Source organism: Trypanosoma theileri, assembly GCF_002087225.1.
Source record: "Trypanosoma theileri isolate Edinburgh chromosome Unknown TM35_Tth_17_V1, whole genome shotgun sequence".
In the NCBI taxonomy this organism is placed as follows: Eukaryota; Euglenozoa; class Kinetoplastea; order Trypanosomatida; family Trypanosomatidae; genus Trypanosoma; species Trypanosoma theileri.
The window spans coordinates 387,739-403,852 of NW_021639859.1; the positions used below are offsets into that span (position 1 = coordinate 387,739).

General features: G+C 40.3%; 5 protein-coding genes across 5 annotated transcripts; all 5 read right to left on the minus strand.

The window, feature by feature from the left end:
• Positions 1-122: 122 nt before the first annotated feature.
• On the minus strand, positions 123-2,048 carry TM35_000172680 (uncharacterized protein; the record flags this gene model as incomplete). Its single annotated transcript, XM_029026347.1, has 1 exon — positions 123-2,048. The coding sequence occupies one exon, from the start codon at positions 2,046-2,048 to the stop codon at positions 123-125; it is 1,926 nt and encodes a 641-aa protein (XP_028882462.1).
• An 817-nt stretch (positions 2,049-2,865) lies between these two features.
• Positions 2,866-7,257, minus strand: TM35_000172690 (calpain-like cysteine peptidase; the record flags this gene model as incomplete). The annotated part of the gene is made up of 1 exon (XM_029026348.1): positions 2,866-7,257. The coding sequence occupies one exon, from the start codon at positions 7,255-7,257 to the stop codon at positions 2,866-2,868; it is 4,392 nt and encodes a 1,463-aa protein (XP_028882463.1).
• An 847-nt stretch (positions 7,258-8,104) lies between these two features.
• TM35_000172700 (ubiquitin-conjugating enzyme protein) lies at positions 8,105-8,848 on the minus strand (the record flags this gene model as incomplete). Its single annotated transcript, XM_029026349.1, has 1 exon — positions 8,105-8,848. One exon carries the CDS (start codon positions 8,846-8,848, stop codon positions 8,105-8,107), a length of 744 nt encoding a protein of 247 aa, XP_028882464.1.
• Positions 8,849-9,453: 605 nt separating this feature from the next.
• Positions 9,454-12,210, minus strand: TM35_000172710 (putative RNA-binding protein; the record flags this gene model as incomplete). Its single annotated transcript, XM_029026350.1, has 1 exon — positions 9,454-12,210. The coding sequence occupies one exon, from the start codon at positions 12,208-12,210 to the stop codon at positions 9,454-9,456; it is 2,757 nt and encodes a 918-aa protein (XP_028882465.1).
• A 453-nt stretch (positions 12,211-12,663) lies between these two features.
• On the minus strand, positions 12,664-15,633 carry TM35_000172720 (putative CLIP-associating protein 1-like; the record flags this gene model as incomplete). Its single annotated transcript, XM_029026351.1, has 1 exon — positions 12,664-15,633. The coding sequence occupies one exon, from the start codon at positions 15,631-15,633 to the stop codon at positions 12,664-12,666; it is 2,970 nt and encodes a 989-aa protein (XP_028882466.1).
• Between the last annotated feature and the right edge of the window lie 481 nt (positions 15,634-16,114).

Consider the following 16,114-nt stretch of genomic DNA (forward strand, 5'->3'; position numbering starts at 1 on the left):
AAAAAAAAAAAAAAAAAAAAAAAAAAAAAAAAACGAAAAAAACTAAGAAAAAAAAGTATGCACACAATTTGTGTACATCCGTCGTGCTCCCATAAAAAAAGAAGTGACCGGCGTTCACATTCTCATCCCTGCTGAAGTGGAATTTGTGGCATCAACTGTGGCTGTGGGATCTGTTGTGGCTGGTATGAAGGTAGTGTGTGTACAAACAGTGTCGGATTGCTTCTACCCATTCCCATTCCTCCCATTGTTGTCGTTGCTGCAGTTGTTGAATTTGTTGAGAGGGGAATGCCATTGAAGTTTGATTGAGGAATGATGCAAGATGTCATGGCTCGTGTATTCAGTTGGTTCTCATTTATTCCCATTCCCATTCCCATTCCCATTCCCATTCCCAAGCGCCAGTTACTGCAGCGCATGCATATCAGTGTACGATCATTGGGACACACATATGCTGCCTCCATCGCACCAACAGGGGCCAAACACATTGAACAAGATGCCGCATCATGTTGCTGAAGAAGAGAAGGCAGTGCTCCACAGCGACAACGCAGTTCCGGTACAGTGGATTGAAATCCCATTCCCATCGTATTCTTAGTGTTGTTGCCATTATCATTCATCACACCGCTGCTGCCGTTACTATTGAAAGCACCTGTTCCAACACCATTACCTACTCGTCCTGCCGCAGTATTGTTGTCTAGTTGACCAGAGAAAACCGGGTGAAACCCATTTGTAGGAGCAGCCACCATATAAAAATTGACCTGCGGTGTAGAATTTATAACTGAAGGTGATTGTGGTGTTGTGAAGATATTCCCCTGTGGTAAACCATACATGTTAGAACCAGGTAAAGGATTTACAAATGGTGCGTTACCAGTGATACCTGAAACTCCACGGAAAGGTAATGTGGAATTATCCATTGAATTCCACCCAGGTAAAAAGAATCCCATGGGCATTGTAGACGGTTGAATTGAAGAAGAACTTTCATCGTTGGCTCCCAAAATAACGGTGTCGGGTACTACTCTTGATGTACTGTTTGAATGTTGATTACTACCAAACTTACTCCATTTACTGCTTGATGTTCGGTTTCTGACGTATTGGGGGGTAAGTTCCTCAAGTACCAAGGCAGCTTTAGGAACACCACGTAGACGATCACGCGAAAAACTGTTGACATAATCCTTTAGATGTGGAGCTTGTTCACGTTCAACCACCCATACACACGATACATCACAAAGGATGCGTTTCGAATATCCAAGGAGTACTGGCAAGGCACTGCTGTTCACCAACACGAAAGCACAAGTACGACTCTGATTATGGCTCTTTACGTCCTGGACATGAATAGGCACATTAGCGTCAGCACCGATGGCACGTAAAAGAGCTGCGGTATCCTCCTCTGAGTATGTCGAAGGCAGCTGTCCCACAAATACACCAATTGGATTCTCCTTCGCAATAGATGGAGGTACTTGTTTCTTTGTGAGAAAAACACGAAAGTCAAGAGGTCTCCCATGCAGTGGTGAATTTGCAATGGATGCATACACTGTCGCTCCCGGGCTGCCAGAGTCGCTCGGTGATGATGGTCTTCCCAAATCACTTGTCGGGGAAAAAGGCGGAAGCGGGAGTGTATTCTTCAGATGTGAACCAATGAGATCGTGCGAATGTGAAGTGGGGTCGAAGAGGGGACTGATACTTTCACGTGACTCTGTGCAACCCGGTACATGTTGGTGTTGTTGTTGTTGCTGCTGCTGTTGTTGTTGTTGTTGTTGTCCTCCACAGAATTGTAGGAAATTAATGTGGGATCCGCAATCAAAGACATTCGTATGTAGTGCTTCATCAAGCGTTCCCAAAGCCTTTGGATCCAACTTTGTGGGCTTTGTAGGCATTACATTAATGTACCCTTCCATGTTTTCATCAGCAACATTGTCGTCATCGTCGTCTAGACCAATATCGCGCAACGACAAAAATACATCACCAAAATCATCACACTCCTGATTCATGGAATCAATGTTAACCCTCTCTTGAATAAGCTTTTCAACATTCATCCCTCCAACTGGGTCGTTCATGACGCACCAATTATTCTTTTTTTGTTGATGTTGTTGTTGTTGTTGTAAGGGAATGAGACAATACACGACGGTTAACGAAGAAACACAGTTATTACCGCTTAAACTGCTACAACGCGGAAACCAGCTGCAAACGAAAGCACAAGGGAAAAAAAAAAAAAACACGCAAGAAGTAATAGTCTCTAACTAGTACTGGGAAGACTTTTCAAGAAAAAACAAATGAAGCTTCTTCTATGTTTCTAACCTTTTCTATATCGAATCTACCTTTGTTTTCGCGTTTTCTCTCTCTCTTTTTTTTTTTCTCCAGTAGAGCTAACGATGCAACTTGATTCTTTTACTGGTTCCGTCAAAACAGGTTTTATTAATTTTTGCTTGTGTGTGTGTGTGTGTGTTTGATTGTTCAGGTAAATTAATAAAAGAAACAAATCAAGTGTATAAGAGAAACAAAAAAAAAAAAACAATAAATAGCAAAAAGAAGGAAAAACAATGTACAGGCGTATTGTTACAGTTAAAGCAGTCATAAAATATCATAAGAAAATTAATAATAATAATAATAATAATAATAATAATAATAATAATAATAATAATAATAAACAAACAAACGTACCAGAAGCTTGTTTTCATATGCATAAAATAATACGCTATGACTCAACAGCATCCGCGCCATTTCTTTGCTATCTACATAATAATAAAACCTCTCTGCAGATAAAGATGGACCAAAACAAAATAATAGTAAAAAAAAAACACACTGTACATTTTTTTTTTGTTTCTTTTACCTTGTTCTTTTTTTTTTTTTTTTACCTCTATTTCTTCCCCTACATTAATTCGTTACTCTCAGGCGACTCTTGCGTCGCCTACCATTATCCTCCTCCCTCGGTCCAAGCAAGGAAAGCAAAGCGGGATCCTGCTGACGCCCGCTCCAGTAGTGTCGGAGTGCTTCCCTAATAGTCTCACGTCCACCATTGCGTCTTTCGTGGGCCTGTCGTAGATCGTCCGTGAGGCGGTTGAGGAACTCCTGCACTGGTGCTCTCACTTCTGCAACGTCCGCGTCGTCCTCTGCGGGGAGGGGAGATGCGGCGTTGGGGCTGACGGCGCCGAGGCGGAGGGCGGGCGATTTGGCGCGGGAGGCGTCGCGGGTGGCGGTGGGGGGCGGCGTCGGACTCGAGGGCGGCCGGACCTCCGCCGCGCGAAGTGGAAGGAGCCGCCGGCGGTACTGCGAGGCGGGGAGAATGGGGGCGTGGTGGTAGTTGATCTCCTGCGCCACGTCCGTCACCACGCGGGTGGTGGCCCCGCCCTCCTCGTGGGATGTTGTCAAGTACGGAATTAATATATCGCGTGGGTTGTCGAGGAACCGCTGCCGGCTCAGACGTCCCTGATCCGCGCGAAGAAGATCCTCCGTGGTGGGGGTCGTCTCCCGCTGCTTTCCTTTAAGAGTCCCAGCACGTGGGGCATGTGGGGAGGAGTGATCATGCGTACCGGGTTCTATGGGTGGAACCCACATGGCTCGCAAAGTGGCTAAAGGATCTTTTGGAGGTGCACCATTCTTAACATCCACTTTTGCCGAAAACTGAAGACGCAAGTCAAAAGTAATGACCAATGACTCATCTGTAGTATCAAGAAAAAGTTTAGCAGGGGTAACTGGAGAAGCGATAAGTGAATGACTAGAACCCACCTTATCTGCAGCTGTACCCGCACCGGAGACATTTTTTCGTCTTTCCACATTAGATCTTGTCTTCTTCACAGCAGCCACCGGAATTTCTTTCATCGAAGACGCGGCAATAAGTTCAAGTTGGGCAGCAGCATGCTGCTCAAGTCGTTCAATAAAATTGCTTGGATCAGTTTGATAATCCTTAATATCTTGTTCTTGTCTCTCATATGCTTTCTGTTCAGCTTCTTGACGAATCTCACGAAATTTTGTTTCCTGCGCTAAACGACGCCTTTCCTCCCATTCCTGCACCTTTGTCGCATCTAACCATGCCTCAATATTATAACTGATATTTTTCATCTTTTCCCCAATTTCAAGTGTAACATGCGGAAGGAAGAGATGTTTCGTACAAGTATCTGAAACAAAAACAGGTGGTGCTTCTACACCACTACGGAATACTTTAATACAAAAAGGAATAGGATCATGCGCATCTAAATCAAGCAACAAGGTAAAGGAAGTTTTTTCCACTATTGTACAGGTGTAGGAAAAAAGTAGGGCACGACTTCCTCTTTTTAGATGTCCTTTTTCTGCAAAAGAAATTACATTTTGTGGCATTTGTCTGTATGAATCAAACATTCGATCTGTAGATATAGCAAGTTTCCAATTTCCTTTTCCTGATAATTGTAAAGGTTTATCACGTGCGCTACTATTATCTTTATCTTCATTAGTAGAAGAAGCAACGCTTTCACATAATTGCAAAGGGGACGTTTCAGATACCAAGTTAATAGGATTTCCCCCTGTTATAGCTTCTGCAGATGGTTTATCAATTAAAGCATATGCCATTACAAGATAACCATGCTGATTTGGTTCTAAATACTGGCGTACGAGGCGACCTATTGCTCCAGAACGAATAGTACCATTGTCAAGATCCATAAGCAATACATAACAAAAAGGAATAATTGGGATATCAAGTGAACGTCGTGATACCTCTTCAGTAGGTTCTTTCTGTACTGTCTTTGTACTAGTCACACGAACCTTAGCTCCCCTTGGTTCTTTTATCAGCGCAGGAGGAATATCTCGATGCGTAGCTGGATCTTCACTAGCATCAAGTGTGGATACGACAAAAGAAATTGTAGTTGGTTCTTTTACTGTGAACAATCGTTTAAACCAGATGACTTCTTCATTAAATCGATCTACTCCCATAAAAGCACCAGCATCAGTTATTTTAAAAATATTTGAAGAACGAAAAACATCCTTTTCTTCACCCATGACAAATTCTTTTGTAGAAAGAAAACCGATACACTGTTGAGATTCAAGTCCAACGGCTGTAACACGTAAAATATGTGAACCAGGAGGAAAAGTATGAATTAAACATTGTAATTTACCAGATTCATATTGAAAATTTCCTGCATAGCTCCATGTATCACCTCGATCCCATGTGTATAAATCGAAACGCACTTCCTTTATTTCCTCTTGAGGCAACTTGTAGTCTACAGAAGGATTCGCTGACTGTGCCAATATTGGTCGACTTTCCGAAGAAACAGATGGTGGACGATTTTTTTTTGATGTTTTTTCTGTTACAGCTGCTGCTGCCGCTATGGTTCCTGATGACGCGTTTAGAGGAGAAACTGAAAAATTTCCCAGACTTACTAATGCGAGTTGTTCTGTTTTTTCTGAATTAATATGAATCCACCGCACAGTATCACGTCTCAAGGCCCCTGAAGGTACGGAAGTTGTACCCTTCTTCTTTGAGTGTCCAGCTGCCGTAACCGTATCATCCAATCCTATAATTCGATTAACAAATCGAAAAGGGCTTTCTTCTCCAAGTTGTTGCCAAACCACAAGATCTAGCTTTTCTGATAACTCTTCAAATGTAACCCAGATATATGACTGATTTGATACTGCCTTAGTACAATGGTTTGTTCCCAATTCAACATAAGATGAAAATTGCAATAATTCTTGAACTAGTTCATCTTCATTATCTGCAATTAAAAGTTTTGGTTCAATAATATCTGAAGGTGGATCTGTTGATATTTGTAATGCCAAAGTATCTCGAAATAAAACAATTTCACGAATAACAAAAAGTTTTCGTCGTCCATCCTCAAAAGTGCCAACAGCAGATATAATATGTGGAGAATTATATAAATTATCTAGCAATCCACCTTCACTTGGAGAATTATTGCAACTTGGTAAAGCAGATGTACCACTACCACCACCACCACCACCACCACTACTACCACCAGCAGTACCACCACCAACAGCAGTACCACCACCAGCAGTAACACTAGTAGTAGCAACTTCTACTGATTTTTCAAGAGAGTTACTGTCTTGTTGTTTTCCCAAGGATGGTTCTTGTTCACCAATAATTGTGTTTCCTCCAGTATAAGAAGCTGAAAAATGTGTCGTAAGGGTATCGCTGTTTAAAAGTTCTTTTCGATATGCCAATGTTAAGGCACATGCCATTGCAGGTTGAATACGCGGATTAATATGCTGTGGAACCCATTCTCCTTTAAGACATGATACTATCGTCTCTGGATCGGTGAAAAGTAAATGACGATTTGTTCCTAGAGCCATAAAAATTGCTTTTGCAAGTAGTGCTGGCCAAATTTCTTTTTGTGAAGTAAAGGTTAAAAAAGATCGTCCAAGTGCATCCACTGGCATATAATCATCAATCATAACTTGTCTAAAAGCACCATCAATAAAGAGTCGTACAACATACTTTCCATAAGGATTATAAACAGGATGACATGTACCAGGGGCATGTGGATAAACTAATTCCCATAAATATTCCTTCTCTTTTATAGAACTTTGTGCATGTTCAATAAATCGAATAGCACTATTAAAGGCATCCATCACGAAAGGTGGAACATCAGGAAGTTCTGCAATATTATCTATCTCTTTTAGTTTATGTCGCTGTTCTGTACTATATTCTAACCCACATGCTTCCACTGGTGTAGCCGCACAACCATATTGTAATCCTCGATCATATGGTTGCATGAGAGGTTGCAATTCACGATACCGTTCAATAGCATCCTTATCGGATATACTTTCCCATTCATTTGTTCCATTTTGAAGTGTTAGAGGATCCAAAACAGTAACAACTTCTGGAAATTGAATATGAATAGGAACAGGTTGTTCTACAGACTTTACATCACCTTTTTTCCCACTAGGTGCTGGAGTTTGCTTTACCGTTTCTGTTACAGTACTCTGAAAAATCTTTCGTTCCTTATCATATGGAGAAAGAAAAGGTGTCGTATTTCGATGAACCATTGGACGGAACGGAGAGGTGATATCTACAGGACGTTTCCAATTTACCGCAATCTCCGTTGAGGGGCCTCCTTTAACGGTCCTGTAAAAGGATGTAATACATTCTCTAAATGCGTTGTGGTCATTTTCATTTGTTTTAACCACTATCTTTCCTTCACTACCACGAAGCTCCACAACTGCATTCATTTTTCGTGCTGGAAGTCCCATATTACCACCCCAGTTCTCCTGCATTACTTGCACCTCATCCCAAATAGGCAATCCACTGGTTCCGTTACCAAGAGCAAAGCTGTAGGCAGGCATCGAGCCTTTCTTTGACTTGGACGTCATTCTTGGAAATGAGTAACTTAACCCAGTGTCCTTCACATATATAGAGTTAAATAAGAAACAAAAGAAAGAGAGACATGCAGATCAAAAACAAGAAAAAAAGAACAAATACAGAGGAAAACAAAAAACAAAAAATCAAAAAAAAAAGAAGAAGTAACTAGCAAAAAGAAAAAAAAAAGGTATCTGAATTCAAAAGGTTATCTTCACATATGCCGTCTGCTGTCATTCTTTTTCATAAAAGAAAAGTAAAGGAAAAAAAAAAAAAGATTGTGTCGACAAAAAAAAAAGAAAAAAAGACTCTGCACACAAAAGAGGAATCTCTTTCTTTCCTTTTTATTTTAATTTTCTTTTCTTTATTTTGTTTTTTCTTTTTTACTTTTTTCTCTCTTATCTCTCTTCCCACAAATAGGATTCATATCCACCCTGCAGTGGAAGTCCGTACATAAATGGAACACCTTGAGAAATTCTCTCTCTCTCTCTCTCTCTCTCTCTCTCTCTCTCTCTCTCATACACAGGGAAATAGACACACACATGCAAGCACAGTGACGAAAACAAGACACCAATTAAAATTCTAATATGCTGAGCAAAGATCAGAAATAGAAACATTCGAATAAATAAAGTAATAATAATAATAATAATAATAATAATAATAATAATAATAATGAGATACTCAGTCCTTTTTTTTTTGTTTGTTGTTTAGAAATAGTTAAGAAGCAAGAGAATACTACTCAGAAAGAAATTTTCCATTGAAATCTGTTTCGTTCAACACCTCATCCCCATTTTGTTTTTCTTTCTTTTAGGCTTTAAGGTGTACAGAGAAATGTTACATTAACCGCTCCATTAGTGTAGCAACATCACCCTTCACTTCTATAAGCATATTAAGCAACTCTTTGTCTGACTTTTCAGGTGCAAGACCCATATCTCGAATTTGACGAAGTTCATCGCTAAAGCAATGAGCAGAATCATGTGCTTCCGTCTCTGATTCGTCCTCATATTCCATTTCCATAGTAGGAACGAAATTAACAGGAGGTTCTACGTGGTCTTCCTGTAATGGTGGAACAAAACCAGGTGGAAGCTCCGAAAGTGACTTTTGTGCTAGCTGTTGGCAGTAGGCATTAAATGCTTTGCGATCCTTACGATACTGAACCAGTGAAGAGACATTTGCTGGGGCACCAGCATCTTTTGGATCAGGGTCACTCAGAAGAGAGACGACAGACAAAAGCACTGAGCGAATTGTTTGAATTGGTGTCCATCGCATCATGGCTGTCTCCTCCGTGTTCATCTCATCTTCGCCGGGCGGGTGTAGAATGGAGATGCACACCCTGCCGTCCTCGTAGACGTTGGGGTGCCAAATGGAGGAGAGAACTTTGAAGGCGGGCGGCTCCATGGGGAACTCCTTTGGGAAGCGCAGCTCCGCGCGGTAAATGCCGGGGGCGTACGGGGTCCCCTGCGGGCCGGCGAACCAGACAGTCCAGAGGAAGAGATCCTCCGCCTCCACGCGGAAGCCGGCGGGGGGACTTGTGGTCAACTCCCGCAGTTGTTTCTGCAGGTGGGGGACGGCAGACATCTGCGGTGTTTGCGGGGGATCGGGCAGGGCCAACGGTCTCCACACAGGTGGGGTCTCAACAAATCAACAGACAACTAAACATGCACACACAAAGAAAGAAAAAAAGAAAGAAAAGGGTTAAATGACGTGGGAAAACAGTTGCACTAAAAAAGAACAATAGAGACAAAGACAGATAGTGTAAGCAAAAAAAGGTAAAAAGAAAGAAATAGAGGAGACCAACCAAAGGAGCAAAAACAAAAAAAAAAATGATAACACCGAATAGAAGAATTATCATCCCTATTACTCACACATGGCAAAAGAAAATGAAAATGCATGCAAACACACACACATGCATGAAAAAATACACAAACGTGTATCTGCAATTACCTACATATATCAATGATCAAAGTGGATTATTAATTAGGACCAAAAGCAAAAAGACTCACGAATGATAAGCAAGATAGAAATAACCTTTTACCGAGTTGAAGCTATATAAAAAAAAAAAAAGAAGATAGAGCAATAACGTTGGTTTTCACCCCTCAGTTTCTTTTTTTTTTCCGCATTTTTCTTCTTCTTCTTCTTCTTCATTATCATCATTGTCACCATCTTCAGATCCGCTTCCCCTGTCAATCGTCGTCACTTTCATCATCAATATCACCATATTGCCACATCCCTTTATGTCCACGACGAGCGACTGCCTGTGCGGCTTCGTGACGCTTATAATCATTTGGATCAACACTCTGTGCAGTACTGTCAAGCAATGCATACCCCCGCTGCAACAGGGTCTCACTCAGTGAAGCAACATTTTCATTAACAGTTACTGTGTAATAGAGGTTTCCCTGTCCGTCATGGTAGACCTCCTTCGCAATTACAGGACCATCAGTATAGTCATATACAGTATCACAGGCATAACCAATGTTACTCTCCTGGGAGGGAACTTTCTTCTTCAAGTATGCAAGAGATACCAAACGTGCAAGTGGAGCAGTATCACGCGCTATTGCAAACTCTGGACCTCGAGGAATATGACGAATATCTTTTACACGTACTTCAGATTTTGTTCCAAAATCAACAAAAAGTACAGTCACGATCTCATCATCCTTTTTCGCATGAAGAACTTTAGCACGATTCCAAGTCTTATCTGCTTTATACTGTGCAACAACCAATTCTCCACGCTTCGGATGGTATTCACCACCAATTGTTGAAGCTTGTTTAGCAAGATCTTGAAGAGTAGCCATCATATTCTCCGCTTCTTCTGTATTATCCTGCAAATAAACAGAATAACCATCATCACCCACTTCCGATAAGGTATATGAGATAAATTCTGCACGTGGTCCAGTAGAACGAGTATATGATTTAATACCATTAGCATTTCGTTCTGCTTCTAATTTTGCAGCTCGTTGGGGAATTGTTGAATTACTTGCCCATATGTTCTTCTTTTCACTTTGGGCCTTTCGTTCTGCATCAATAAGTTGCTGAAGATATGGTAAACGTTCTGCATTAGCTACTGTTCCCAATCCTGCTTCTACTGTAGCAACAGCAAAATTAGTGCCATCTTGAAGATAAACTGTAGAAATAAAATTACCCACTTTATCAACAGTATGTACCTGAATCTCTACTTCCATTTGCTGTAATAAACTTACAGCAAAAGCTTTTGATTCCTCAGCACATGGATCAGGATTTTCTGATCCACTTACAGCTCCCATAGGAGTAATAATACCTGCAACCTTCACAGGTATTTGGAAGTGTTCCTTAGGTATATAAACACGAAGAGAACTACCACCAATAACAACATCAACCACACCTTTTAACATAGGTGGACGATTTCCCTGCATACCACGTTGTAGAAAACTTAGGTAATACTTGCCACGAGAAACTCCAAGATGACTTAATTCCACAACCTTCACTGCAGGAGCATTAACTTTACTATAAATACCCAAACGAGCACTTGAAGCTTTTTCATTAGCACTCTGTAGTAAGGAAGCAGCTGAACAGATATCATTCTTTCCAAGAGAAAAAGTAGCATAACCTGTCTCTAGTAGTGATACGCCAATGTTTTCACCGGTTTCACATACTGTTACAAGAGCTACTGGTCTTACCTCTTTTGTTTCTGGTATTTGTCGCGCAAATTCAACTTGAACCACCACACGTTTACCAATATAGTGTGTTCGAAGAAATTCCTTCGCCTCCCATTCATAATCACTATATGTTACACGAGTCTCTGGAGAACGACCATCTTGTTCACGCGTTACATTTTTGCTAGAACGCACACCTGCAAGTGAAACACGAATAATTTCATTTGTTTCTTCCACACGTACTGCGATAGTATCACCATTTATAATTTGCACAATCACCGCATTAAACATCATAGGTCCTTTATATTCTGGTCCATTATTACCATTAACATTCTTTACTGGAAGTCCAGGGGTAGCTGATGCTGCAGAACCGTAATTTACCTGAAGTGTTTTAGATTCTTTGGGTTCTTCATGATTTTTCCACAATCCAAGTCGACCTTCTTTAGCCTTCTTCTCTGCAGCTTGAAATTCTTCAGCGTGAGATGTAAATCCCAATGTTGACCCATTAAGTTTAACAAGTCCTCGTGATAGTAGTTCCACTTGAAAGACACCTTTAGATGAGGTAACAGAACCCAGAATATTACCAAAACTATCAACACCTTCAAAGAGAATATTCACTTTGCGATGAAGTAAGTAACGTTCCGTGTGAAACTTCGCGGCAGCTGAGACTGACATACAGTCCGGATCCTTTACAGTGACACCCGGCATATGAACTGCTATATGTGTAGATCCAAGGCTCTCAGCTGAGACCATTAGGATAGTCGGAAGGAGAATCTCCTCCACACGTACAAGAATTTCCTTTCCTTTTATTTTTGTTCCCAATTTTACTGTTTCCTCTGAGTTTAATTCCACTAGTTTACGCACATGTCGTGCGGCATCAGGAGCAAATATACCCTTCTTCGCAGCTCTAGCTTCGTTCATGAGTGCAGTGTACTTTGAAAACAATGCTTTATCCATCCGAGGAGGAATACGCTCAGGGAGTGTTGCAAAACCATTTTGTAGAAGCAAAATTGAAGCATCCTCTCCGTTTACCAGTGTTAGACGCCCAGCACGTCGCTGAAGTGCATCAATAACATAATCTTCTGTAAATTTAACAGGTTTTCCAATAAACGTGGTACGCATTAATTCCGCTGCTTCAAACGCACAAGGTTCCTCTTGTCCAAACTCCCCACCGGTTGTACGCCTCGCAAGCTTGGGTGCATGAATATAACTCAACGCAATTTGCTTCAAATTGGGTCCCCCCTCAGGCGTGGGTGGACCGAGCAAAGTGAGTCGGTCTGCATTATCCACTGCATACACAAGGTAAGACATTTCCTTTGTTTGATTATTTCTCGATTTCTTTTTCTTATTTTGAGGTTTCGCAGTTTTTTTTTTTTTCTATTTTTGAGATTATTAACGTAATAAATTGGTTGGCTCTTCGATCTGGCTACAAATAAAAGTAAAGATGAGAAAAAAAAAATTTTTAATAGCAACAATAAAAAAAGAAAAGAAAAAACAGAGAGAACAAAAACTATGAATCTTTTTTTTTTTCTAATTTAAAAAAGAAATCCACTTTTCCCAAAAGGTAAAACTTCGTTATGGACACATGCGCATGCATACAGCATTACACATCATCATAAAAATAGTGCAACAAGAAAATCAAAATAAATTACACAAATATCTTTCTTTCTAATAATATATATGTCTTTTCTACCAATTGATTTATTCATCCATCCATCTAATCTTAATTTACAAACTTATTCCTTCTCTTCTCTTCTCTTCTCTTTAGATACAAATAGCTTCTGGTAGGCCCATAACTCGCATCTCACGTGACATATCACGTTGTGGAGGTACACTTTGTAAACCTGGCATTTGCTCAACGGCAATTTTGTTATAATATATTGAGATAAGTTTACGCTGGGATGCCGTAAGATCTACAAAATATGGTAGAGCGACATTATCTAATGCCATCCAGATAGAAACACAAACAAGAACAGCAGTGAGTCGAACTTCAGAAACACTGTGCTGCACTGCACGAACCACTACACTGCATAATCGATGAAAGACTGGCTCTCCTATAATTCCCGGCAGTGTATCTTGTGAAATTGGGGATTCGTCACACTTATTCTGAACTAACACAATACTACGTCCTAATCGTCTAAAGACTTGCTCCACAGACTCTAATAACATTAGCCAACCATGACTACAGTAATCAGAATCACCACGAAACCATGTCTCTAAACTTACAGCAAGAGCATTTAAACAATGATCTAAAGGGTATAAACCACTATTTAAAATAAGTTGTAACAATGCTATAGATTCCATTCGTACTTCAGGAAACACATCATCAATTCCAATACGTGTTAAAAGGAGGACACGCTTCAACGATCTACTAACACAACGTCTTAAAACCTTACTTCCAACTGCAGTTTGAAGTATAAGAAGTCCTAGACGCCGCACAGAATGATTGGGTTCTACAGATTGAGGAACAAGTTTTTCTAGTTGCATGAAAAGACGACCAAAAACGTCTAACCAAGGATTGGGGTTTGTTGCTATCATATTATTAATATGATCTAAAAAAGTACAAGTATCCAAGGCACCACATGCTTCATCAAGTCGATCTAATATATCACTTGCATCACCTATATTATTATTATTATTATTATTATTATTTACACAACGCCGTGAAAGAGGTAATGAGACAGGGGCAATAGGATCATGATAACTAGGTGTTCGCATTGATGACTCACGATGTTGTGATGGAGCTAAAGTTGTAGAGAAACGTATTACACCACCACCACCACCACCACCAGTAGCATCACCTGTAGTGAGATATTTTGGACTTTCTCCACCCTCCTTTCGTAATACTTGAGATGAACTTCTTTCTTTTTTATGATGTTGAGGTGTCTTCTTGGCGGTAGAGGAAGTTGGTGTAACTTGTACAGATCGCACAGCTTTGGATTTTTCTGATTTTGTCCCTGATGTTGGCGATGATCCTGACATACGTTTCCCCAGAGCTTCTGCAAATGGTGAACGTACATGTGGAACAGGATGTTGCAGAGGTCTTTCACCGAAAGATCGTCGTCTACATTCCTGTACAAGATGAGGTACAGCAATCTCAAGTGCCTCTACAACAGTATCCCTTTCACCAGTCGTAAGTTGTTTTAAGACTCGATGAAAAGTTTGTTTACCTACAACATACAGTGTGGTAAGAGCAGAAACACTTGCCTTATATACATCACCTTTTTTTTTATCACTCTGTAATACTAGTAGAATTTGGGTAACTGCAAGTTTCATCGGTGTTATCTGTGCAAAATGTTCTGTGTTCTGTGTATAAAGGTATTGAGCATACTCTAATGCATGTACCTTTACTTTGGGGGCAACGATATCACAAAGAGAACGATATATGGCATGTGCAATATCATCCACAGAACTCATTTTAATAATACTGGCTAATAGTTCTCGAGAAGCATTTGAAAGTACTTCTTTATTTCCACTTAGATTTACAAGAAGAGCCGTTATCAATTCTGGTAATTCATCCTTTAAAAGAGCAGGTGAACAACGCATTACGACTTGCATTGCTTGAATTGCAGCTTGTGCTACACGGTGATTCGGATCATTTAGTCGTGGAAGGAGTAACTTTACACATTCATTTTTATGATGAAGATATGTAAATTGCTCTGAGAGACGACGTAATCCACGTAATCGTTGAGACCACGATGTGCTTCGCAATGCATCCTGCAATAAAGCCCAACTAGCCGCTGCATTAATATCTGAACCTTTACGAACCTCAGTATTAGTATTAGTACCAGCTAACTCAGATTTTTTTGTTGATTGTGGTGTTCGTGATAATGGTGTTGTTTCTTTTAATCCTTTTACACCTTCATTGCCATCGGCCACCTTCACAATAACTGGTTTTACAGTAGCAGTAGTAGTAGTAGTAGTAGTAGTAGTAGTAGTAGTAGTAACATTTTTTTTCTTTCCAATAGAGATAGTCTTCTCACGCTCTAATGCACGTTTCACAGGGTTTTCTAGTCCCTTGTATAGTGTTTCTGCAGCTTCTGGTTCAGATGTATGGAAAGCCCAGTAACAATCACGTGCAGACTTACGCGTCTGTGCATCTGCATCCACTAGTCCATAACGTAGAGTTCTAGAAATTGTATCTATGTGTTTAGAGAGAGGGAACTCATCATCGTCATTTTGACTTTGCTGAATTATAATCTGAACCACACGAAATGCACTACTGCGCGTTGTTGAATGTTTAGCGGTACAGCCACGAATAAGTTCAGTAAAGGCACCCAAACCAAAGCTATTTGTTCTCGCCAACACCTCCAAAGTATCTGTAGCCGCCTTCACAGAGACTTGCTTAGTGCGCATAGTCAACAACAAAAGTGAAGGCACAAACCACTCCGTCATTGTTTGCCAAGCCGTTCGGTTACTCGAATGTTCTGCGAAAGCCACAACCACCCCACATGCATTAACACTTAAAGCAGTTCGAATCTCCTCAATATGTCGTTGGAGTGGAACTTTCACACATGTACTCATAAGCAAAAGAAATCCTTGACGTTTCGATATATCCTCTCGAGCAAGTGTGCAAAGTTGTTTTAGCGCTTCAAGACGTTTATTCCAATCCTCTCCACTAGCTGTAGTATGATTACCAGAGCCAAGAATATCGGAGATTCTTTGCATCTCCACAGCAAGCTCACGATCGCTCATATCTATAGAGGATTTTTCCGCAACCCCTTCGATAGTCATCTTTCTCTCTCTCTCTCTCTCTCTCTCTCTCTCTCTCTCTCTCTCCACACACACACACACACGAGGAACCCGTTAGGACTTCTAATATGTTTTGTCTTTTTTTTTTTTTATTTGCTCTAATTTAATCAAATGAAAGGATATGAGTGCACAGGATTTATTATATTTTCTCTTTTCTATTCTTCACCAGGAAATAAGAGAAAAATAATTTATGCTGCACTACACAGAAGAGAAAAATAGTTTTAAAAGGATAAATATATCCTAACAATATCACTTTCTAACATGACCCTAAGAGTAGAATAGAATAAGGAAAAGAGAGAAAGGGAGAAAGGTTTAAAAATAAATAAATATACTAAGAAATAAATAATAAGAGTAACGAGCACAACAAATATATATAAAAAAAAAACATATCATCATCTATGATAACACACTTACTCCTCCCTTTCCATCACCTCCTTCTCCCCAGATAATGTATATACCAAAA